General features: G+C 37.1%; 1 protein-coding gene across 1 annotated transcript; it reads left to right on the top strand.

Moving 5' to 3' along the window:
- Positions 1-6,643: 6,643 nt before the first annotated feature.
- On the top strand, positions 6,644-23,134 carry LOC121303286 (myomesin-3-like). Its single transcript, XM_041233870.1, has 11 exons — positions 6,644-6,742; positions 7,804-7,926; positions 9,952-10,056; positions 14,760-14,913; positions 15,873-16,030; positions 18,029-18,121; positions 19,187-19,275; positions 20,035-20,079; positions 21,556-21,696; positions 22,255-22,416; positions 22,989-23,134. Exons 2-11 carry the CDS (start codon positions 7,820-7,822, stop codon positions 23,132-23,134), a joined length of 1,200 nt encoding a protein of 399 aa, XP_041089804.1. The 5' UTR covers positions 6,644-6,742; positions 7,804-7,819.
- The last annotated feature ends 2,545 nt before the right edge of the window (positions 23,135-25,679 follow it).

Below are 25,679 nucleotides of genomic sequence, written 5' to 3'. Positions count from 1 at the left end.
TTTAACACTATAATTACAATAAATGCAGTTATTTTTTAAACATCTGTCTATATTAATGGAAATGAAGATTACTTTGTTCTCAGTATATATGTTATTGGGTAAGTGAATTGTTGTTAAGCACATAATAGACCAAAACAAACAAAGCTCAAGGTTTAATTAGATTTTTGGCATTTATCTTAAAAGGGACACTTGCTATATTTCCTTTACACTATGTGTAGTACAAACACATTGTTATATGTTTATCAATATAACCCACAAAATATTTAGCGTGCTATTAATAGCAATATATAAACAATATATAAATATGGACAAAAAGATCAAAGCAGTTTGTTGGGAAACAAAACACATAATAAATAATCATGTAAACAATACAATACATTACACTGAAGTATAATGTGTATATATATATATATATATATATATATATATATATATATATATATATATATATATATATATATATATATATATATATATATGCTTTTACTGAAACTAAAAAAATATATATTGTTTAACTTTAATATTATTTTTAGTTCATAGGGACTATTTTCTGTTGTGGAAGGTTATACCTCAAAATGTTAATAACTCTTTAGAAACTATATAGATTTCTCCATTCTTTTTTTTATAAAGCGTTTATAAATCAGTTTTACAAAAGCAATAAAGCACACGCTGCATCTAATGCCTAACAACGTACCAAGAAGTGACAATATCCATGCCCTCTCGTACTTATTGCTTCATTATAAATGAACAGTTACTTAGTGAATACATGTGTACTTCTACATAATTATGTGATTATGCAGAATTACAATGTACTGAATGTGCAAATCGTTTTTCACAGTACATGTAATTACACAATTGTATCAGAAAAGGGTTACTGTTAGATTGTGCAAAAAGATGTACATGCTACATATATTGTAACCATGCGCAATAACATTGTAAGTACACATGTATTAACTAAGTAACTACTATGTAAATACTCAGTAATTAGTGATTAATGTAAAGTGTTACCCATTGAACAATAACTACATGACAAAAACCTTTCCAGAATCTCAAATACAAATTACATCCCCATTAAATAGTTAAAACTCATTCTTTCTGAAATATAAACAGTGAATCAGCACTTACCTGGAAAGGTGTGCAGTTCAACTAATACAGTGTCAACTCAAGCAGTTCCAGGAAAACACTTTTATAACAAAGACAAATGGTACCAATTCTTTTTAACATGTTTATTTTAAGCCATTTAAGCAAGCAATGAATACATGTTTTATTTACGCTGGCTACCTGTATTAATTTGTCTTTGTTTCTGTTTAGCATAAACGTTGAAGTAAAGACATGATTATTTTTTACCTTCAGAGTATTATTTTAATGCCGTGTGATGTTATTTACTCTCTGTGTCAATAAAGATTTAACACCTTATATCACTGGCCTTGTAGGTATCATTTTTCAATTTGGAGTCTCATTATAATTCCAGTGTACTATACTGAAAGATGTTATAGAAGGAGCTCTAGCCAGTTTGTACCCACCTTAGTAAGTAACTAAATAGTAAGCAAGTATAGCGTCATACATTTTTGGTCAATTAATGTTCAAAAAGCATGCTGTCATTGTAGCTTATAGTTATCTCCTGTACGCATATATAAAATGTATGTAATTATTTTCCTTCTGTTTCCAAGTACAGTAGTGTCATTTTGTATCCTCTAACCTACCTATATAGAAACAATAGACACTTTGTGTGCAAAAGTTCAACCACTTTGTGCTTTAGTTAGGCATGTTAAACAACTTCAGAAAAGTCTCATGCATTTTCTATTACGATTTTAAATAATTGCATGTGTGGCCTTTTGAGGACAGCAATTAAAAATTTTCCAAGATGTTCAGTATAGTTGTTTGATTTCATATGTACAACAAATCAGAAACAGAAGCAATGGGGTGTTCTAATAAGTGTGCACATTACTGTAGGCCACAATTGTTGCCGTCACCAAAAAATCTATAAAAACATTTAGTTGTTGCAGAACCAGATAAACCAGTTCAGACACAGAGTCCCCGTTCAGTCAGGGAACTCATGCGATAGATAAAATATTTATTACAGATTAGACATGATAACACTTTTAGGCATATTATACATTCTAGGATAACACATTTAACATATTATATAACTTTGGCCATTGCCCATACATTTTTCCGCTGATAAGTGGAGAGGCTGACTGTAGGAAAGCCACAGGCAGGGGGCAGGATAGCTGCCCTCCCCCTTAGACAAAGCCAAAAAACAGGTGGAGGCTGGGGAGGAGGAGGAGGAGGCAAACTAACTCATAACAGGGACGTAATGGATTGGATACAATTTGAATCCTTTCCCTGATGATCATTGGACAAGTAATTATGTTGTTAGCGATGAGGTACTGCTATTTCGATTGACAATTGCCTGGTTATCAACACTTAATAAGCTTGATTTGATTGCCAGATTAAAAGTGAGTTCCCTGCCTGAACCAGCGCTTTGCTTAATTGATACCTGACCACGGTGTTCTTCTTTAATTTCCTTTTTTTATTGTCTAGTATTTCCCTTTGCGTATTACGCATTTACAATTTTCACTTGATATTGCAAACCTTTCAAAACCATCAAAGAAAGGGCCACGAAGAATATCTCAAAGTGATTGCCTTCATGCAGACCAAGATCCTCCAATCAGTTTATACAAACCAAACAATGCTTTTTCCTGCAAAGAAAAAGGGCTGTATGCACTGCAGATATGAATCTATCATTTCTTTTGTAGGTGAACATCCGTTTTATTGAATGACACTGTCAAGCAGAGGAGAGCTTGTCACAGCATTCCATTTTGGGTTTAATAGAAATGAAATTGGCTTCTGCGGAGCTCCAAAAAGGGCTGCTTGCACTATTCCCCTCATTCACAAAGCTCTGTGAAGTCACAGGACAATAGCCATTTAGCATTGCACCTTAGTAGTTTCTCAAGCACACGTTTTGATGCAGGGTCACTCATTGACATTGAAAGTGGTTATGCAGTTCCACCCAAATAATCTGTATAATAAACTTACTGCATAATAAACACCAAAGAGACACTGTCTAAGGAAATCAGCCATGTATCATATTCATATAAGATTATGGTTAGATTTAAGATTGAAACAATCTTGTAAGCATAAGTACAATACGGCAGAGTTGCTCGTAGTCAATTCTTATCTGTAGAGTTATGTATTATCATGATACATATGCTATGTGTTATGTAAAACATTTTTTTTTAATATGCAGTGTCTATTTCATACTGTCAAAACATATATTGACCAGATTCTCCTTTTACTACCTTGGTATATACTGATGACAGTATGATTGTATCTCTGGAATAGAAACTACTTCCCAAACTATATCACTGATAGGGCAGATTGAGTGTTTAAGGAGATAACAGCAAGCTTATGCTTCCACTGTCCATCTGTCTTTGACCCAATCAGTTGCTATTGTCAATGGAAGTCTTTGTGATCTTGTATGCATAAAAATTGATTGTCGCCTGTGCATCACAAGATATACAGAATCCTAATGAAAGCCAACAACAGAGATATTAGAGTCAGAAAAAGCAGAGTGAGGAAAGAACAGAATCAGAGAACAGGGTAAACTGAACCCCAGTTTCGAAATTTTTCTGAGCGTGTAGGGACAATGCGAGGGACAGTAAGTTCCAAATCAAGTAAAATAGCCATATGGTCCAAATCTAGAGTAGTCAGATGGAAAGCAAGAGGGCAGTTAGTAATAATTAAATCCAATGTTATGCATTGGAGTATGAGCAGAATGAGTGAGACCAAAGCATTCCAAAAGAGCTAACAATTCCACTGCCAGATTCCAATGTTCAGAGTCAGTGTGTGTATTGAAGTCACCTAGGATTAGAATCTTGTCGAACCTAAAGCACAGCGGAGATAGTAAGCCAGAGAATTCATATAAAAAAGGCAGCATTTTGTTTAGGAGGTCTATAGACAGCAATAACAATTGAAGGCTGGGGAGCAGGGATTTTTAAAACCAGAAATTCAAATGAGGTGTGCTTAGGGATAGGAATAAGGCTCCAGCTGAATACTAGCTTATACACGAAGACAAGTCCACCTCTATGGGCATTTTTTTCAAATAACCCAAAACCAGGAGGTACAAGTTCTTTGAACAAAAGAATGTCAGGTTTGTGCCAGGTTTCAGCCAAGCACAGAAAGTCCAGATCCTTCTCATTAATAAAGTCATTTAAGAGTAATGCCTTATAATTCAGAGAGCAGGTATTTAAAAAAGCAAAGCTAACTGCTCTCACGGAAGCACGGTTATTTTGACAGGAAGCATGTTCAAGACTTGGGACACATCGTAAGTTTTTAAAGTTAATTCCAGATCGAGATAATGCAACCGTTTTTCACTCTCCAATAAAAATGTGGTGTAGTTTTTTTTGATGTGTGACTAAGTCGGGTTCTATAGGAAGCCTACAATCTTACAGGGGGTTTCATGGAAAATCTCCCCCATACCACTGTGCACAGGGGTCGGTTTTTTCAAAGTGATGAGGATTTTGTTGTCCTATATTTTGTGTTCAAGATTACTTTTATCTGGATAGTTTTGATCAGATTTTTCAGAAAATCCCATCACTTACTGTAAAGTTGGAGACATCATAATGGCAAAATCGTATTTAAGTCAAACGTATAATAGTGTAAAAAATATATATTTTATTGCCTATTGCATTTAGAACTTTTTCCTCTAGACTGCCTCTCACACTTTTGCACTGGAGTTCATGCCACCAAGCCAAACATTCAGGTCATGAATATTAGTTCCCTCACACCTGATGCCCAGAAAGTAACCCTACAGCAACACAGCTTTACACTGCATGATGCCCTTTGCCTGTTTTGTAAGAGAAGCTTTAGTATGAGTGTATGAACGGTGCAACATGTATCCCTGGATTCGGCTTTGCTCCTTTGTAAAATCAGGGAACGGCAAGGGTCACTAACAGCTCTATATGCCATGACTGCATGTATTATTCTTAGCGAGATGTCACAGCTGATATATGAGAAGCACAGGGACTGTAGTCCAGCCTGCATTGTTCCAGGGTTACTGATATCAGCAGCAGGTGTGGGTAGTTAAGATGTATAAATAAACTGCACAGCTACTGTCTTCCAGCAATACAATGAAGCCAGTAACCCCGCTATTGTAAAAAAGAAAAGGGGTGCGTTCAAATTAACGCACTACTGTTAATATGTATGATTAGTTTTTATGTAAGAATTGTTAACCAGGGCTTTTAAGCCATTACCTATTGTATTGACATATGTTACTTCATTTATTGTGCTGACAATCTTCCTCTTTGTTTTGGAAAAAGCATACTTTTCAGAAACAACAGTTTAGGTGCTGTAGGCTGAATCCCAGGTAAGGCTTCATGCTCTGATTCCAGCCAGTCCACTGGATTGAGGTGGAACAGCAACACATGAATAGGTCCGAAATGAAGCATAAAATTCAAGCAAAGAGCCAAGCAGAACACAGGGGAAGAATAACCTATTTATAAACTTAAACAGCTAAAGCTGTTCAGCAAACATCAGATACCTACTTTGGGATCAACTCCCAAGCCGATCCCAAGGTCATGAAATGAGGTTACATTTGTCTTAAGGCAAAAGATTGATGTTTAATACATTTTATGAGGTTTTATTTCATTATAATTTTTTTAAAAATATTTTATAACTAAGTTAACATAGTATATGAACTGCTAATACATGTCGCATTTGTTAAGGTCAGTAAGCTAGTTAATAGTTAAAACAGCACCTTATAAAAACAGTGTTTAATTCCTCTAAGACAATGTGAGTTTGTTTGATTTTAACAGTCTCCTTGGTGTTTCAGCAGGAGAATAAGAATAGATCTCATCCCGTGCATTGATCTCAAATCATATCCTTTTCTTGGATTTTCATTTATTTTTTCTTTCAGTGCGGCAGTTTTTAAAACTAGAAAGCAAAGCTTGACAGGCAGAAGGTATCAATGAAGCATCACATTTCTCAGTGAAAAAGAACAGACACAGAAGTATGATTTAATAGGCGATTAAAACATTTACATTGTCGTCACAATGCTGATATTTTTTCTCATGGAATTCCAGCATTACACACCTCGTTTGGTTGATATTTCTTATTTATTTTATTTTTTTTATATGCATACAACGATAAGGTTTCAGTATATATTTGGAATATTCCTTTGTATATTTCATTTATGGGATTACAATACACAATGGGACTCGTATGGAATTCCAGAAATTACACTTTTGCCATATTTAACACCATAAACAACAAAGGAGTTTTGAGAGAACTACCTATATACCCTTATCAAATGATTTTCAAGTCCAGTGTCAATACAGTGGCACTACTGGTGGTAGAATTGTTATATTTTTACTTCCTAACAGACCACTATTAATCTGTTAGAAATCCACTGTATGGCTATAGCCGTACAGCCAGGTCTGCTTATGGTTCTGCTAGGGTTTAGACAAGGTGATAAACTGGTATCCTAAATGAATGGAAGCCTTTCAACTATGTCGAAGCGTTGTTTGCCTGTATTTGTGTTTCACTGTTTAGGGAACAGCTATATTTACCACCTTGAGATGGATCCATTGCATGAGGCACATTCTTTTTGTGAAGGTTTTTTTGTGCTTGATGTCATCAGCTGTGAGAGCTGGCTGTCGAGGAGCTTTGTCCTTTGTCAGTCCCGAGGACAGTGAGTTTTCCGTGTGTTCTCCTCTCCCTGGGATTTCACGCATTACTTTCTGTAAGTACTGTCCAGTATATTTTATTTTACTTTTTACTTTTTTAAATTTATTTAAATAGCTACAGAACACGTATTTCAGTTAGTAAGTTATTGCCATAATAGAACTGAATCAAACCACCTCTATAGAACTGAAGGTGTATAAATACATATAGAGCATTTTCTGGGTCATCTGTGCTGTGTTGTATCTACTCCTTTAATATCTACAAATGCTGTTAAGGTTTTATTATTGTTATTATTATTATTATTATTATTATTATTATTATTATTATTATTATTAGTAGTAGTAGTAGTAGTAGACCTATCGAAATGCCCAGATTAGGACAGTCCAATGTGGAGGACTACTCTAGCCGTCAAGTGACAGCTGGAGAGAAGAATTCAAATTAGCATCTTCAATTCAATTTGAAAAAGGCCGACATGTCGCCAGTGGACTCCGCATGGGTGTGCTCCAAATTAACCCGGGATCGCACCAGCTTTTGCTGTATCATTTGCAGTTTCTTTGATTACTTGATGTTAAATAAAATATCTGTTTTTTTTTTTGTTTTTTTTAAATGATGTCTCAATCTTAAAATTCTGGGTGATGCCAAACTTTTGGCCATAACCGTACACCCTGCTATTGACAGTGTTATGACAGGTGTAGTATGTGTGAGGTAAACAGTGTGTATCATTAATGCAGTAATTTGTTTAGAAAATGTAGAGTTTGTATTAGATTGCCTCATGCTTACCTGAAGATTACATTAGCGATTCTATCTGCGTGCACGGCCATGGTATTAAAATGAAGCAAGAAATTGCAATGATATAATCTACAAAACTATTAAAGTGATTCATTTGGTTCTGGTAAGTTTCCAGTTAAATTCATAATCTGAATCTGAGAGTGTTTTGGATAATAGACCTGAACTGATTGCTTGCTTGCTCAATGGCTCACGACAGTTGTAACCACATTTCAGTTAATGGATCCTGAGATAGAGTTCTAAGTGTTTTTGACATTGTTGTTTTTTTTATATATATATTGTTGAATATAGATGTTTTTTATGACTTATATATTTTTTGTATTATTATTTCAGAAGGTGCAGCTTTGCCATGGCCACAAAAACACTGGTTTTTCGTAGCCAAGAAGAGCACTCTGATCAAAGGTTTCAGAGCCTGAGAACAGCTTCCAAGACTACAAAGAGGAAATTTAAGTCAAGGTAATTAAATCTGTCATCCAGAAAGAATCTTGTTCTTTTACATTGTGCCATGAAACGTGCCTATGAAACAAAACAGTGCACAAGGGAATATTATTAAAAGTCCCTCAGCTAGTGGCACAGTCATACAGTTTGCTTTAGGTAGACAGCTCTTAATGAAGACTAATCTGATTCCTTAAATATTCATTATTAAAACAAAGCCTCTGTTGACAGCATAAAAGAGAGTTCCAACACATTATAATACATACTGACACCCTGCATTCTCCATTCCCCATGTTGACAATTCTATTTAATTTCATGGTGTCTGTCCTACAGATCCATATACAGTAGTTATTCTCAACTCTGCTAGTCCGACTTGACCTTTAATCAGAGCCACCATCCAACAGTGATGAATTACTTGCTGTTAGACACTGTAGAAACTGAATCTCCACTCAAGTGTATTGAAAAAAAAAAAAAAACATTCACAGCCACACCCCCCCCAAGCTTGGATTCTACAGCTTCTCTTGTGTTCTAAATGTTATGACAAGATCAATGTCTCTTCTGCCATTTACTTTCATTTGGGTTCCACGTTCTTTCAGATCACAGTACAGCTTGGATAACAAGTGTGGAGGTGGTGTTGGTGACTCAGAAGGAATGACTCTTCCCTTTATGCCAGAACTCCTAGTGTGATAATACCAGGGTTCTCGCCCAATCCCAATACAACTCAAATGTCTTGTTTGCCACCTTGTTTGACAAGTGCCTCAACTAATGAGAAAGCTCTATTATATTTTTTACTTGAAGTGATCATTTGAAGCAGCCTTCCATTGTGTAAACTACAGTAAGATACATCAGAATTGGATTCATTCTCTCATTGTGTTGAAAAATAAAGTTTACAGTAAAAAGACCCATGAGTCAAACAAGGTATCTGACCCATTATCCACATGATATTGCTGAGAGGTTTGGTTCCTCTCAGTAGAAAAAGGGGCAGACCTCATATTTGCAGAGGCAAGCAGGCTGTAGGCAAAAACTCATCATACACAATGACATTCCATGGACACAATAAATCAAAATACAAGCGGCTTTCAAAATGCAGGAACAAGTTTCCTCTTCCATTTTTCATGGCAGTGCTCTCACAATTCATGTCAGTCAGGATAGAGTTTGAATAATGGTCCCCAATACAGAGAAGAGCAAATCTGCATCTCTAATCTGTGCTAATTCATTTTTCTACCCTACTTTTCCAGCACTTTTTAAAATAATAACCTTTTGGAATATGTATGCTGTTATCTTCAGCTGTAATTATGTATGTACTGTGTGTATGTATGTGTTTGGTTTATTGTATATTAAGAATAATAATAATAATAATAATAATAAATAATAATAATAATAATAATAATAATAATAATAATAATAATAATAATAATAATAATAATAATAATAACTTGGTAACCACTTATCTCCATAAATCTTACCTGTTATTTAGTTCTCCAGTCTTCAATCTATTACTGTTAACCCAGTAGCATACTGGGTTATAATGGCATCTCTAGTAATCTGCAACAGGAGCTTTTGTTTTGTGGATATATGGAAACCAAAGACCTTACAGTATCTCAACCTCTACTCTAAATGTGATCAAATGGACCCAGTCATAAAATTCTATTCATTTGTAAAGTATAAGATCATTTTTTTAGTAGATAAATGCTTTGCCTAATGGCTTTATCAGTAAAACTAATGTAACACTACCCTTAGAAAAGTATCCTGTAGTAAAAGAACAGCAAAGTGTAATAAAGCACAGTGAAAGCATGGACAAGCACAGGTAAGCATTGTAAAGAATAGAGAGGTATGGTAAATCATTAAACATGGCAATCAGTGTCGACCATGGTAAATGCATAGTGTAACGATGTGGAAAGCATAGCAAAACCGTACAAAAGCACAGTGCTAAACTGTATAAGGGTAACGTTAAAATGTCTGTCTGTTTAGTTTCTTAAGGTGTTCCTGACTGAGTGTGTGCAGTTCCTGATGAATAATTGATGCTCTTGAATCTGAACGTTACAGTGAGGAAGATGTTGTTGGCCAGGACTCCTTTCCCTTTGTGTCCCCCGAAGTTCTGTCTGTGAAAGAATTCCTGAACCTTGACCCCGCAGCTGCTAAGAAATCCTGGTATGTGATATGAATGAAATAAATATGTAGAAGTGAAACTGCTCTATCTATATCATGGAAATAGATGCAAACAGAGAGGCAGCTCAATGCAAGTTATTGTTTATGGGAAAACCAGTGTCTTTGTCACATATGCAATTCGATGCATTTGTTAGCACTATAGTTACAGAGTATTGATATCCATGTTCTACTATAGGACAGCTGAAACCCTAACAAAGACATCATGAACATAGCTGGATTTAAAGAGGCACTTGGTACAGGTATGGAAGAACACAGTAAGCTTGACTGGTTTATTATTCCTGTTGTTTAGAAAAAGGTTGTATTTCACTTCCTGTTTTAATCATCACAACCAGGTGACTATGAAACCCAGAAGTTAAAGCATCCCTTTAACCATAGACATGCTTCCTCTCTCAGTACAGCTACACTACCAGAACTCTTTCTGGAATTTCTTACTCATGTATTTCTTATACAAACAAGAGACAGGTTGTTGCAGGGGGGGCATCTTAATGGTTACACTCTGGTGTACCAGCTGCACTTGGAGAGATGGCACGTTTGAGCTGTTTTGAGGCCTCGAAGGTACTTCTCAGCATTAAAAAAAAATCACCAGGATGTTATGACTGAAACAGATATACAAAGTGAACACAGTAGTTTAGATAACTATAATGTTTCCTACCAAACTGATCTTTACAGGGCTGGACAAAAGAAACATTTGTCAAGGGTCCATCGCCCACAGGGGAGCTCATGAAATGAAACATACATTATATAAAACGGAAATAAAAGACTTGAATTATTCAGTCTCCCACTCTTGGTGCCCTACCACATCAAAGCGTCTTAAAATGTTGTTTTTATCGTCTCTCAATCGGACAGAGACAGAAACTGCCTCCTGCTCTTTTACACAGCCTGCATTGCATCTTAATTTGGGCTCTTGAAGATGGAAAATACATAACAGTCTTGCACCCCCTTGGGCTTTCAGACTAATGACAATGCTCCCTAAAGCTTCATTAAAGCGTGTTTTTATTTATTTAAAATCTATATAAAAATGTGAGCGTGGGAGGAAGCGGTTTGGTCCTGAATGCTCACGTTTGTTCAAGCGTCTAAAGGATCTTTTTGTTTGTTGCAAAAACAATACAATGCTGTCTAGAAGATAATTGTAAACTAATGGTGTCTTTTGGGATCTTTGATCAACAACTGAAGGGATACGGACCCCCTGTGCTGGGAGGATGAGAAAAAAACTGTCACAGCACAGATCTAATTTTGGATGCATACAACTTGTGGGACTACAAGCAAAAAAATGCCTCTGAATTCACCTGTCTCTTGTCTGTCACGGCTCAGTTATCTTTTTATGATGGCAATGCAGTTATAGAAAATAAAATAGGCTGTTAAAATCTGACAGGCTCTTGCTTCTAGGCCTATTTGGAAACAACACAAAGAAAAATACTCTTAGGGAGAAGAAACAATGAAAAATGTGAATGGGGATAAAAAAAGGTTTGTATATATTTAAACTCTAGCTGAAAGTAAGATGGTAGGACAAAAAGAGTTCAGTTACACGCTGGTCATTAAACAAACATGAAGATAAAGACAGTGAAATGAAAAAATGGAGGTATCAAGCTGGTGTCTCAATGCCCTTATATTGGTTGTGGCTAGCAATATTATTCCATAAATCTTAGCTGCCATACCCTTCCAGTCTCTGTATACTGTAGGTCTCAAATCTGCAGTTTTGGGTTAAGGTTAGGGTTAGGGTTATTCCTTTCAATGCCTTCTCTCTTGTCATTAACCAATCGTCTGTATATTTCTCTAACTGACTGATGTGTCTTTAATCCACTAACATGCTTTTACCTAGGCAGCAAAACAGTAAAGCAATCAGAAAGCCAAGTTTTAAAATGACTATTTCTTTCCAAACTACAGTACTACATTTTAAATGTAAATGCAAGTGCATAACAGGTAAGGGTTATGGACTTTCTTTGTCAGCTACAACTTCAAACAGTAATGAAGATCTGAAGTTTTATCTGTCAAGGTTTTAAACCCCTTTAAGGTGTATTTCTGGTTTAATTACGGTACAGCACATCAGAATTTTTTTAGGAATTAATGACTAACTAGCATGATGAGCCCAGAGCCTTGATATTTCACATTTTTGTTGCTAAATAAAAAGGTTAGTCAGCATTAATAACACAATTGTTAACCGTTAATATACAAAGAAAGTGTCAGTATTTTTTTTGTCAATAAAGAATATTGTATTATTTTTAATATTGACTTGCTAGCTCTTATTCAATGTTGCTTGTAAAGGTCTATGCAGTCCCCTTAACTAATGTAATAAACTATGAATCAGTAACAAGGAATAACCTTGTTATCCAGTTATTCATTTAGCGAAGAGCTTCGGAAAGCTGTACAGTGCTCCTTTAATTCATACTTACTGTTGGATTTGGGTACAAAAAAAAAGGAATAAAACCAGTTTAGAGGCAGAAATCGAAACTAAATTCAATCAGGAAAATTGCAACACCATCAGCCACATTAAATTATCCATTGAAATTCATAGGGGGCTGATCCAATTTAAAAACATTCACAGATGTGACTGGGTGCCAGCCAGTTTGCATATTTTAAGACTTAAGAACCTCCACAAGTTGATTCCAATCTGCATGGGGGCATCAGTAAATTTCCTCCATATGTTCTAGACCCTTGTCAAGGTTTCGGCATCCCAGGGTGAAATTTCCATTATTCTGAACATCTGCAGTGCTAACAATTGTTAAATATTTGGCAAGACCCCTTACCTTCGATAGAAATGTTTCTTAACTGATAAGATGCACACATATAACTTGAATATATTAGTGTAACACTATGTTCTCTCCAACTGACCTTGTGTTGTACTAACATGCAGGGGTTAGACCACATATTAGATACATTATATCAATAGATTTAATTTAATTAAACCTCTACTGCCTGCCATTGGAATTTGAGAGTTCAGTTCAGCCCTCTGACTGAGCGTGGCTCACAACTCTCATCCAATCACAACGCAAGGAGCTTCCAGATGAACACGTCCGGAAGAATCCATCATGAGCAACCGCCTATAGCAGCAACAGCAGCAGCAGCAATGGCAATCAATCAGAGATCAACTGTACCTGCTTTTCAAATACTAACAAATAAATAAAAACACCAAGCCAATCCCATCCACCACCTCTCACAGCTTACACGCTCAACCGAAATTATATAACCAGCGGACTCTCTCTGCCATTCGTTTTCCTTGATATTACAAATCCCGTTGAGATGAAATGGCATGGTAGAGCTTGAAAAACAAACATCACGTAGAGTGTGTTTTCAGCATGCTTTGCCAAATGACTGATTGGATTAAGACAGACTTTTTTTTTTCAGAAAAAGGTTATGAGAGGTTACAAAATGCAGTGATTCTGTACTAAGGATTAAGAGTAACATTTTCAGATCTACGCAAGCTGTACCAATGCCAGCCTACAATGCACACTGGTTGTCCTTTGCAGTTATTATCTGGGCACCACTGTGCAATGGGGTCTCTTAATGGGTTTCTTTAGGGCAATACTGTGTTCACGTTCAAAATGGCATGCTGGCATTTGTTCTTTAAGGGAAGCGCTGACACTCAAAGAAATCGCTCTTTTACATAGCATGACGCCAGCCAGAACTTTGAAAATTAAATAATACATTCTCAATGATGTATTGCCCTCGTCCATATTATAAGCTGTAAAATGCTTTGTTGGATTTATCTTCTGTTGTGATCTGCGGCAGCCAGACTCTACCTTCTCTGATCATTTCCTCTCGGTTTCAGATTATCTCCACAGTGGTCCAGCAATAAATGTGTTGCTACCCTTCAACCCCTCTGGCTGTGCTCCATATTGGATGCCATTATGAGTATAAACGCTATGACCTGCTGGATCAAGAGGGATCATCTTTGCAAATGATTTAAAAAGGACACCAGGAATTCCCAATACGGACCCCCATTTATAACCCTGATTCAAATGTATACACATCTTGAAATGTACTGTTAGATAAATGTGTTGCATGATTTATATTATTGGAATGTATTCGTCTACCTGCATCAACAGCACATTATCCAACACCAAAGACTGAGAATGCAAGCTCCTTACTTAATGGTTAACCTTCCTTTTTCAATATCCTGCAGAATCCCCCTCTCGATTCAGCATTCTACTGCCATGGGCTTACTGTTTGTGGCATTAACATAAAGAGTCTTTTCCTTTGCCTGCACCCTGCCAGACTCCCCTGCCTACCTCATTAACTCGGTCTCAGGGCATTCTCAGGGAGCAATGGGTGCAATCCAACATGATGTGGGTAATAAACACTGTTATTGCAGCAAAGTGTACACCACGTAGTGAATCTAAAATGTACAGATATATAACATTTGCATATATTAAAAATATATATTTCTCTGTGTCTTCAATGACTGAAGAAAATAAATATTATATGTTTTTAATGTTAAACCGTATTCTACAGTGTTTTTATAGCTATGGATGTAAGTGTGGCCCTTCCTGATATTAAGTGAGGGCCCTTCTGTTACATACAGTAATGCAGGTGAGTACAGGTACTCAGTTACAGTAATGAGCACAGCCTCTAATTCTGATAACCACTGACCACCAGACATCGAGAGATTTCCAACCCGGCTGTTCTTACAAGGCATGTCATTATGAAATTGCATTTTAATTATGTAATCTTCATTAAAATCTCCATAGGACTGTGGAAAAACAGATTGCTGTCACAGAGGAGCAGCTGGAGATGGAGAAGAGGACACTATTTGGCAACGAGATGGAGAAGCTGGAAGTCGAAGTGATCGAGACTAACAAAGTCTTGAGGGTCAGGGCCGACAAGAATGCACTGCGTAAAAGGGTGAGTCAGAGAGGCTGTGAAAAAACAGCTAGCCACACACAATATCACTCTTGTTACAGGGTGTTTAAGAACATTATTTAAAGCATTGAGAACTGCTGCAATAATATATGCGCACATTTCACCAATACTGTCAGTCATTTAAAAAAGTTTTGTTTTTTTTTCCCCCTGGAAAGTAACAAAATTGATAATGGTTTAGGGAGGTAGAGCGATAAGGTGTGTGTGTGGGGGGGGGGGTCAATGACGTCATACAGATTCTCAGTATCTAAGAAAGTTCTTGGAGTTTGATAGTTACCTTAGGCAAAATCAAAGTACAAAAGCTGGTAACATAACTGATTCTCCAAGGCAGGTGAAGCCACTGACCACAGAGCACTTTGAAGTCTGTTTTTCCAGAGCACTTCAGAAGAAGAGGTGGAGGAATTGCATTCACCTTAACCTTTTCACAGCCTCTGATGAGAGAGCCTGTCATTTTCTTGTCTCTTTTACTGATGAGAAGTTTTGTCATAAATGTGTTTTCTCTTCAATTTGTGTCAGAAAAGCGCTTTAACAAAGATTTTAATTGAACGAAAGGTATAAAGGTGCCATTTTTACTATGGCACAGTTGGAATTCTATGTGCTTGGCATCCATATTTTTTTAAGCGGGTAGGGGTCATATTTCTTATAATAATTAATAATTGTTAATTATTATAAGAAAACAACATGCAAGTCCTAAAGTGAATGTTGATCTAAACTCAGTTGCTCACCAGAAAAAGGCTTCCCAGTGTTCTCATAATGAGTTGTGATTATTAGTATATATTGCATTGCTAAAATGTGTTACTGGCTCACGGCCCTGTTTTGTATGGAACGTGTGGTTCTTCAGTGTGAAATAGTTGCCCAGCCCTGCAATATTGCATCTCTGTTGTTCTGCTTCTGTGCTGAGTTGAGAACGTTTTCAGCACTTCTCTGGCATTGTCTTGGTCCAGGCTGAGGAGAAGTCTTTGCAGCTGCAGAAGACCTTTGAGGAACGAGAGAGACGCACTCCTGAGGTCCTGTTCCCTCTGAGGCACCACACTGTCTGGGAAGGAATGGGAGTGAAGCTGTCCTGCACCTTTCAGGGCTGTCCCAAACCAGAGATCAAATGGTGAGGACAGAAAGACCAGGCTCTCAAATATCCCCACATTGATCGCAATAAGGGGTGCCAAGAGTTTTACTAAGCAAGTTCTCACAAATTCCCACCCACTGGCACCCTAAACCAGAACACTTTTTAAATATTTTGTAGGTCATAAATGAAACTATTTCTGCAAACTAAGGATACTGTGCATCATAAGATAAGTACAGGCTAAACAATAAAGCTGAGGTGGAACTATTATCTTGTTTGAAATCTATCAGTCATGCTATGTGTTTTTTTCTGTGAGAGGCAGCTGGATTACACCTCCTAACAACGGCTCTCAGATTTTGTAGCTATCAAAATGAAAAATGGCAGATGCATCTCCCAAGACACAGCTGGGAATTGAAATGGCCCTGTGGGCTTCACTTTCCCAAATATCTGTCTGATGAGGTCATGCTTCAGGGTGACAGCATTCTGAAACTGACTCATAAACACATTTAGTTAGTTTATTTATTATTTACAACAGCCACCAATTGTGTATTAACCTCAAACTGATATTGCTTTTTCAGGGGTCTGTTTGCTGAGTGCTGTTAAAGTAACAATAACAAAAAAAACCCAGACGCATATTAACCTGACACTGCATCAACCAAATAGCTTTTATTTTTAAAGCTGATGGGTCTTTTTCTGCCTATTGCAGTGTTTCTGTCTCGTTTTTTCCCCGTCATCAGCGACGAGGAATGCAACTGTGCAACTTCAGCCTGTCTTTAGTCCACGCTCAGATACTTCCTCCCATGCTGCGGACCATGTAATGCCCTGTTCTATGTCATTGAATTGATTTATTTATCCATTTTCTCGGGACACAAGATCATTGAGATTCCCATCTCTTTTACCCGACATCCCGGAAAACAGAAGCCGCAAACATGCTCACAGAAGTTGTAATTTGTAGAATGCATAAAAAAAAATCTGATGATTTTCTTATTGGTTACTTGACCTGTCAATAGTCTCAGACAGCTTATAATCGTATCAGACAGTTTACTGATTGGCTATTTGACTGTGTTCCTACTGTGTCACGTTAAAAATGTTATTAAAACAAAAAGACAGTGGGGTAGTTATAAGATTTAGATCTGATGCAACTGAAGGGTAAATGTTGTGGTTGGTTTTATATTATATGATAGTGTTTCAGCCAATGCAAAAGCCAATACTGATTTCTCACCAAACAGCAACTGCACCCATTCAAAAGCCAGGGTTACACACATCTGCACATTATACATTAAAAACATTTTACCTCAATCTTCACAAACAAAATGGCTAGCCAAACCAGCCTAAAATATTTTAAGCATAAAAAAAAAAAATGTTGCGCTAAAAAAAAAATGGTTGCTTATGTCTGTTATTTTATTCAAGAGCATTGCATAAACAATGATTTTGGGTTACAGAATAATTCAGATACCCCAAAGTAGAGCTCACTTAGAAGAATATTAGTTAGGATAACTGATATTTTAGATCTGAAGTTTAAAGTAGTGTGCAGATGTTCTGATTTTATGATGAGAGACTGGGTGTAAATGACTGATATGTCTCAGTAAACAAAAATGAGGTCATATTAAGCTCCATAAATGACCTTAGAACTGACACCCCCTTATTGCAACAGACTTTTAACAACCTGTATTATAAATGAACCTGCTAGGGCAGGAAACATATTAGAAACGCCTGACTCAGCACTGTCAATTGGGATAGTCCAAAGCTGGTTCTTCCACTCCTGGTCTTTGTTCCAACTCTGTACTGAATTGTTTAATCAAACAAGTGAAGCTCCAATCCAGACCCTGAAGCAGTTCATTATCTCATTTTACCTGTTAAACCTATAGTGGAATTGCCCTCCAGGACCGGGATTTGACACCCCCGGTATAGGGCAACCATGAGCAGACACGATGGCTCTGATTCAGCCTGTCCGCATTAACACAGACACGTTTAAGTAAAGAGTAAGATAAATATGCATCATGCTGAAATGTGAGACTGTTCTTATTTGTATCTGCACAGGTACAAGGATGGAGTTCTGCTACAAACCTCTTCTCACCCCGGCAAGTATAAAATTCAAAGCAGGTTTGGCCACAACACACTAGACATCAGCAGGTAACGCGCTCTTCCTTGTGTTTCATTCACTGTAGCTTTGAAATGCTGAGACAGCAAGACTTGAGGGATTTACTAGTATTAAATCCACCCTTATGAAAAAACAAGTATTTATTCCAATGTGTAGAAAAATATAATGCCATATATGTGTTCGTATATTGCAATATATTGAAAATTTCCATTCCAAGCATATTTACTCTCTTTTATAATTTTCAAAAAACATAAATCTGCTTTCCTTTTTGTATTTCAACTTGAATGTTCTGTTTTGCCTTGTTTTGTTATGTTGTTTAAGCACACGTTCATATATTGTAAAAATATATTTGAATATATAGTGAAATATATTGATACATATGTTATCCCATATAGGAATACTAGCAAGTTTGGGTTGTTTAAACTCTATGGCTAGTGTATGGTTATAACCATATATAATGCTTTATTAATACTCTATATCAGAGTTATTAAACATGTATTATATATTTATAAAACATTGATAAACAACACCTTAGTACAAAGTGTTACCCAGATAATGCTTATGCACATATTGCAAGGTAGTGTCCATTCAATCCTGTTAAAAGTTTAAATTGCTGCAAACATGGACACACAAATGAACAAAAAATATATAGCAATGAGCCCCTTCACAAAACATTAAGGACTGTTTTAAAGAATGTATTTTAAGAACTGTGTAGTAGAGCTCCTCCTAGAGGCTGATGAAGTAATAACACTGACCTCTCTATAAGACATGAATGGTAAGACTTTAATTGTATAGTTTGCTGTTCACATCCAGCCTCTCCAGCCTTTCCATTCAATCCAGAGGTCTGAGATGCCAATTCATTACAAACGCTTATGGAAAATAGTTTAGAAACATACTCGAAAGCCAAGCAGTGCTTTGAAAGATTTTTATAAACGAATGAACCCTCTCTTAACAGTTGAAAAGGGTTTCAGGAACTACAATATCAACAAAGTGGGATTGTAATTAAAAACCTTAATGAACAAAACATTCCTGTTTACTGCAGCCCGTAATGAACAAAACATTCCTGTTTACTGCAGCCCATTTTAATTCCGTTTCAGGTGCACAGTTGCGGATTCTGCTGAATACAAAGTCATCGCCACAAACAAACTGGGAGAAGCCTCTTCCTTTGCTACCCTTCTTGTTAACTGTAAGCAATCTTATTCCACCTTGCAATATTGAAATCTCTGCCAGAGAGGGGGATAGTGTTACCAAACCCAATGCGCTGATGCTATACATTTCCACAGCTAGCATAAGCATTACAACTGCATTATTCAAAAGCATGCTGATTCCTGTTGTTCACCACCTCAACATGTCAGCAAAAAACTGCAATCACAGCTTTAGCCTTAGAAGGATTCAGAGGTTGTAAAAACTTTGAAAATCGCATACTAGCAATTATTTTATTTTTTTTCCCTTCAGGTTACACTCCCCTGCTTTCATATATTTCTCACAGCGATTCCAATTTCATTTAGATTATAAATATTCATAGGGTTTAACTGCGTACACATGCAATGCGTAGGCCTTGCTTTAGAGCAGCCCTATTTTAGACTATGTTTAGATGCAAATATGTGATGCGATACCTTAAATCGAAATGCTGTCATGGGTGCCTTTATAATTGACAGGATTTATGTTTTTTATTAACTGCTGGGAATGCATCAGCATCCGTTTAGGCATTTAATTTGAGCAAAAGAGTGAATTAATCACCTCTTAAATTAAAATTATTTAAAATAAGATGCAAAAAATGTCATACAAATAAATAGGATTTTTTTCCGGATTTTATGAAGGTATGCTTCTGTCTTGCATACATATTTCAAAGTGATTTATTCTAATTGTTAAGAAGATTGACAGTATGTAAAAGGGAATATTTGATGGGTGCTTTATGTTCAAACTGCTCTTCTTTGATTTTCAGCGTATCGAGGTGTACAGTCAGGATGTGACGTCACAAAAAGCACAAGTAAGTGCGCCCTGTCAAACCAATAATCCAACTCAAAAAGTTCTGGGGAGATCTTTTGAACTGACTGGTCCTAGATAGTTGAATTTCAGCAGCTTCAGACTGATTCCACCATCACATCAAACCTGAAAAGCTTAAAAATGATACTTTTGTTGTTAGAAAATAACAGCCACATTTATCAGGAATATTAGGGATTTCATGGGAAAATGTGGCACAGTTCTTGGCTGCTTACATCGTTTTTAGTTTCAATTTTATAGACTAACCCACTTCACTTGCCTGCTTCAGTTCTTGTTCACTTTCACGATGTGAAACGCTGTTGTAATGGATTGTAGCACATGCAAATGTAATATAAAGCTTGCAAATGTAGTACTGGCTGCATAAGCCCACAAATGTAATAACTGCAAGTATACTGAATACGTACTAGCATTAACCGTTCATGTAAAACCACATAAATAATTATGTTTGCATATGCAAAGACACATCGGCATATTTTATAAATGCTGAACTGCGTTTCAGCTGTGTATGTAATAATGTAAAACTAAAAGAAGCGTAAGCAATTCTATGACAAACGTTTCGACTAGATGTCTTTCTCGTGTCTTGTCAAGAGGTCTGTCACAAACTCCCCTTTTAGTGTTACTACATATGCCACCATTAAGTGTTTTATAGTTATGGGTGAATGTACAATAACACACCTAACTAAAAATGTGATAACCTGACAGCTCTGGTCACCTGTAGATGTGTTTCATGTGTTATTTTATTGCCACTAATCTGCTTCCATGTCAATTTGAAGAATATCGATTCAGATTTTTGCTTGCCACTTATGGTGTGGGGTGTAACACAACAAGAGTCCCAAGTCTTGGTAATGCAAAGACCTGCTGTCAGTGAAGAAGTAGCTTTGAAGCCGAACACTGTCCAGGTTTCGTATCCCTAGGGTAGAGAAGAGGTTTAAATTTTATTGAACGTGCTGTTCACGTCTGCCGTTCTTCTCTCTCCAGCCGTCATTCAAGCAGGCCTCAACACACTGCAGGTTGGGTTCTATTTGTCAGACTCATTTCAGTGTTTGCAGTTTTTGATCTGAGGAATGCTTGAACTCCAGTGTCTCTAGGTATAAGGCTTGGCTGGAGATCTTGGTGTTATATATGCATACTTTCCGTTCTCTGACTTCATTGTGGGATTAAAGACACAAGAATGACGGTCCAGTTGATATTTCATAGTATGCTACAGGCTAAAAAAAAACTGTAGTAATATTAATTACTTTCACTTTCATTCAATCTCTCACAATCCGTCCATTTTGCAAGATGCTATTTTACTACTTTAAATCTACTTGTATTTCTATATACTTTGAGAAATGGCACAATGACTCATCCATTTAAATGAGCCTATATCTTTATATATTCTTTTCTATTCCTATTCTATTTTCTGTTCTAGTCGTGCTTGTCCTGCCCTCTCCTGTTCTTATTTCTCTCCCTCTCCTCACAGTTTTTGTCTCCGAGATGGAAGCAGACTTTGACCAAGCCTTAAAGCCGTCCTTCCCAAGAGAGGGAGAGTCGCTCGCTCTCTCCTGCAGGTTTTCTTCAGATTTGCTATCATATCAGCGAGCCCTCCTATGGTTTAAAGATGGTCAGTCCCTTGTTTATATAACTCTTTATGTGAGCCCTGATGAGAGGGCATTACGGTTTGATAGCTGACTGCTTCAGGAAGATTGGAGTTACTGTACAGACAAGGTCGACTACCAAGCCAATGGCTGATAATCAGTGCACTATTGGAATTAGAAACTGGTAAACAATGCCTTTATTGTAAACATTTAACTTTTCTAATTTACACATTTATTTCTCTTCTCTGTGTTTTGCTCTCTTTACGGTTCACTTTACATGTAGCCATTTTTGCCTGAAAGTTAGGCGGTTTCTAATAAGATTCTTTAGAGACAGTGGCACTGGCTGCAGTCAGAAGTGACACCTCTCCTCAATCCTGACTTGAACCCTAATGTTTCTGCCTCTTAAGAAATTGAATTGTTCAGAACTGAATGGTGCGGGTTTGTGATCTAAGGATCTGAGCCGGATTGACACTGGCTAGAAGGCGTCTACCCAATTGGATCCGGCATTGCCCAGGATTGGAGAGGCTAATGACTAGATGGTGAATGATTGGATAAGTTAATAGATGCTTGTCATTGCTTTGCAGGCATTCCACTCCAGGAGTCCCAATGCAGGCAGCTGCACACTGGGTCTCGCTCAGCCACCCTGACGATAAATCAGGTTTATAAGGAGGACGAGGGCTTGTACAGCATCCTTCTGCCGACTCTCACCGGAGTCAAGCAGCAAAGCGCATATGTCTTTGTCAGAGGTATGAAGCAAATTTCCTAACAAAAAAGACACGTATTGCATTAAAGCAACTGCAAAGGTTCTGCCTGTTTTCCACTGTCTAATACTGTTTCAGTTGAATTGCATTAGGTTTGTAGGTTATGTTTGCATGTGCTGAGTTCTGAATAAGTTGTGCTGGATATGATTGGGACTGCCGATGGTGGTCTTAATACTGAACACAGTATTGGCTTTGATATTGAAGGTAACTTTACATTGCCATCAATGAGAGCATCTCAGAATTATATTTCAGGGTTCTGGTGACATTGATTAACATTTCTCTGGCTTATAATGTACAAGGAGCTGAACACCATTATTTGCATTATTAGCAAGCTAACTTGAAATCTCTTTGCTGCTTGTTGTTATTATTATATTGCCCTGCTGTGGTTTCACGGATGACAAAAGGGTTCTTGTTAATATCAGGCATCTCACGGACGATGGACTGAGGAGAATTCCTCACCTTTCTCAGAGCCAAGCTCAGTGGCTCCAGCACCCTGTGGTTTTGCAAAGGGAGTCAACCTGCCCTCTTCTTTCACTAAACAGATTTGTTCATTACAGACGCAGCAGCTGCTGTCGCGGGCGCGCCAGGGTCCCCTCTGGACGTGGAGTGCAGTGACATTAATAAAGATTATGTCTTCCTTACCTGGAAACCACCGAGTGCAGATGGAGGGAGCCCTGTGGTGGGGTATTTCATTGACAGGTAGGGCAGCTTCCTAATGGACTTCAAGCACCATGCTGACACGTTTTTAGACTCATCTACAGTGTGTAGGGGAAGGTGGGGTGTAATGGAACCCTGGGGTAGAATGGAACACTCTTGATGGCTTCCTATAAAGCTGTCACTGTCTAGTGGCATTCATGCTACACTTGACCTTATCAGTATTTCAGTGTAATGATAGGCTTGTACTTAAAGCCCACTTCTTAAAACAAATCCTCCTAGATTAAAGGGATGCTTTGTAGCCTCAAAATTTGTATAGTATTTTTTTTGTTTTACTTTTTTACCTTTTATCCAATTGTTTGTGTTCTTATTGGTAAGTTTTTGCTCTTGTGGGTGTTTGACATGTTTAATAAAGTCCCCAGCATATCCTACCTTCTCTGAGAAACGTGGAATATCTGTAATAAGATTTCTCATGCGTCTCTTTGAAAAAAAGCGCCAGCACAGATTACTGTAAACTTTTTTATATTTAACAGTTTCTAAGAAATGTGAAATGAAATGCCATAAAACTGTTTCATTATGTAAATTATCCTGTAGAAACATAATAAATATGTAAATATCACAGCAGTGTTGAATACGAGCTATTCCACGTTCGAACGCTCAACACTTGCATAATGTATTTTCACAACATAGGTGCTGACTTTTGTTTCTGCCAGTGAGTGTTTTAAAATTTTCTGCTGAGTCATGCATCCAAACACACTTCTCAATGAAGCTTTAATCTCTGCACATCAAAGTCATTTGCATTAAACTCCATCACTTCATCAATCCATCAATCAAACAATCTTTATTTTATATAGCGCCTTTCATAGTGGACCATCATCACAAAGTGCTTTACAAGATGCAGTAACAACAAGAAAATCCATAATACTTTAAATACAGAGAAATGCATAACACATGATATTCAGTGTAAAAAACAAATGCATAATACATTAAATATAGTGGAAAGTGCAGAATACATGATAGTAGCATAATGCATGAAATAATACATTAAATACAGTGGAAAGTGCATAATACATGATAGTAGCATGAAATAGTAGCAGTAACACTTGCTCGACTCTATCGTTTTGTTTTCTGATCCGCTACAGTAGTTCTGACTGTAAAGCATCCACATTACTGTTTGACAGAACTGTACCAGTGTGGTGTTATTTTGAGGTACGTGTTGTAACTGTGCTTGTTTAAGCCTAAACAGCTTCTGCTAAGAAAGCAGGGAAACGTCCATTCAGATCCGGTACGTTATGTTGTTTTAAGAAAATAGTATGCAAATATTTATCATATGCAATACATTGCATCTTGCAAATTTGTTTACTTGGGCAACTTTGTGGTGACTTCTCATTTTGTCTCTGTTTGCAAATATTTATATTTATTTTTATATAGCGCCTTTCATAGCGGATCACCATCACAAAGCGCTTTACAAGGTACGAGACTAGGGTGTGTGAACTGTGCATCAGCTGCAGAGTCACTTACAACAACGCCTCACCTGAAAGACGGAGCACAAGGAGGTTAAGTGACTTGCTCAGAATCACACAGTGAGTCAATGGCTGAGCTGGGATTTGAACCGGGGGTCCGCCTATGTTTCACAATACTGCAAGTTAGAAAGTCAGTTAAGTTGCTCATTCTGTATTTATTTTGGTACCTGCCTGTTCAACAGCTATACAGGTAACTTAAAAATAGTCATTTGTAATTATGAAATTTGGCTATAAATCATGTTTGCCTTAAATTAATATGTAGACATGCAACCTTAAAATGCCTTCATCCTGTGCCACAGAGTGTATCTAATAGAATACAGATTATTAACGTGTTTGAAGGTGTCTGTGAATGGTTATGGATCGCCGTCTAATAGACTCTGCATGGAATATTGCCAAAGGTACACAAAATGCATTGATATTGAACAGAAAGTGACAGATGAAACTCAATAAGAATCATTTGAGAAATGGAAAGGCTTGCTGCAGCTGGCATCATGTCCTGGCTTACTCCCAGCCTCATTTTACTCAGTTTAAATTAAAAAAGATGACACACCGCTGATCCACACTGGTGGAAAATAAAGTTGAATGTGCCCTGGCGGTTAAGGGGGGAATTAAACAGGTTTCATTGAAAGACTAATTGAAGTCCCTGCCCACAAAGTGCAGTGGTACAATAGCACAAGGTGTAAGGTAACCAAAAGCAAACTTTTTAAAACTATTCCAATACGGTCAAACACACTTAATATCACTGTCAATGTCACCCTCCGGTTATTTTTCTACTTCAGTTCTTTCATTTTGATCTATTATTACTGTAATTTCAAAGATAATTAAAATAGATATTTATTTTGGTGAATATCCTGTTTTGGTTGCCCCTTAGCCTGTTCTTGATCCTATTTTAATCCTGACTTGATTCCAATAACCATCTTACAGGGATGCTCTTTTCAATCAATAAAGCTATTTATTAGCGATGATGATTATTGAGCTCTGGGATGTGCAATGCATTACAGTATTCAACCCTTCTGGCATATTTATACCATGTGCTGAGGCCACTAGATGCTGCCATGAGGGATAAAGGAA

Source organism: Polyodon spathula, chromosome 32 (genome assembly GCF_017654505.1).
Source record: "Polyodon spathula isolate WHYD16114869_AA chromosome 32, ASM1765450v1, whole genome shotgun sequence".
NCBI classification, from domain to species: domain Eukaryota; kingdom Metazoa; phylum Chordata; class Actinopteri; order Acipenseriformes; family Polyodontidae; genus Polyodon; species Polyodon spathula.
The sequence above is the reverse complement of the archived record's forward strand: the minus strand, read 5'-3'. Positions and strand labels throughout refer to the sequence as shown.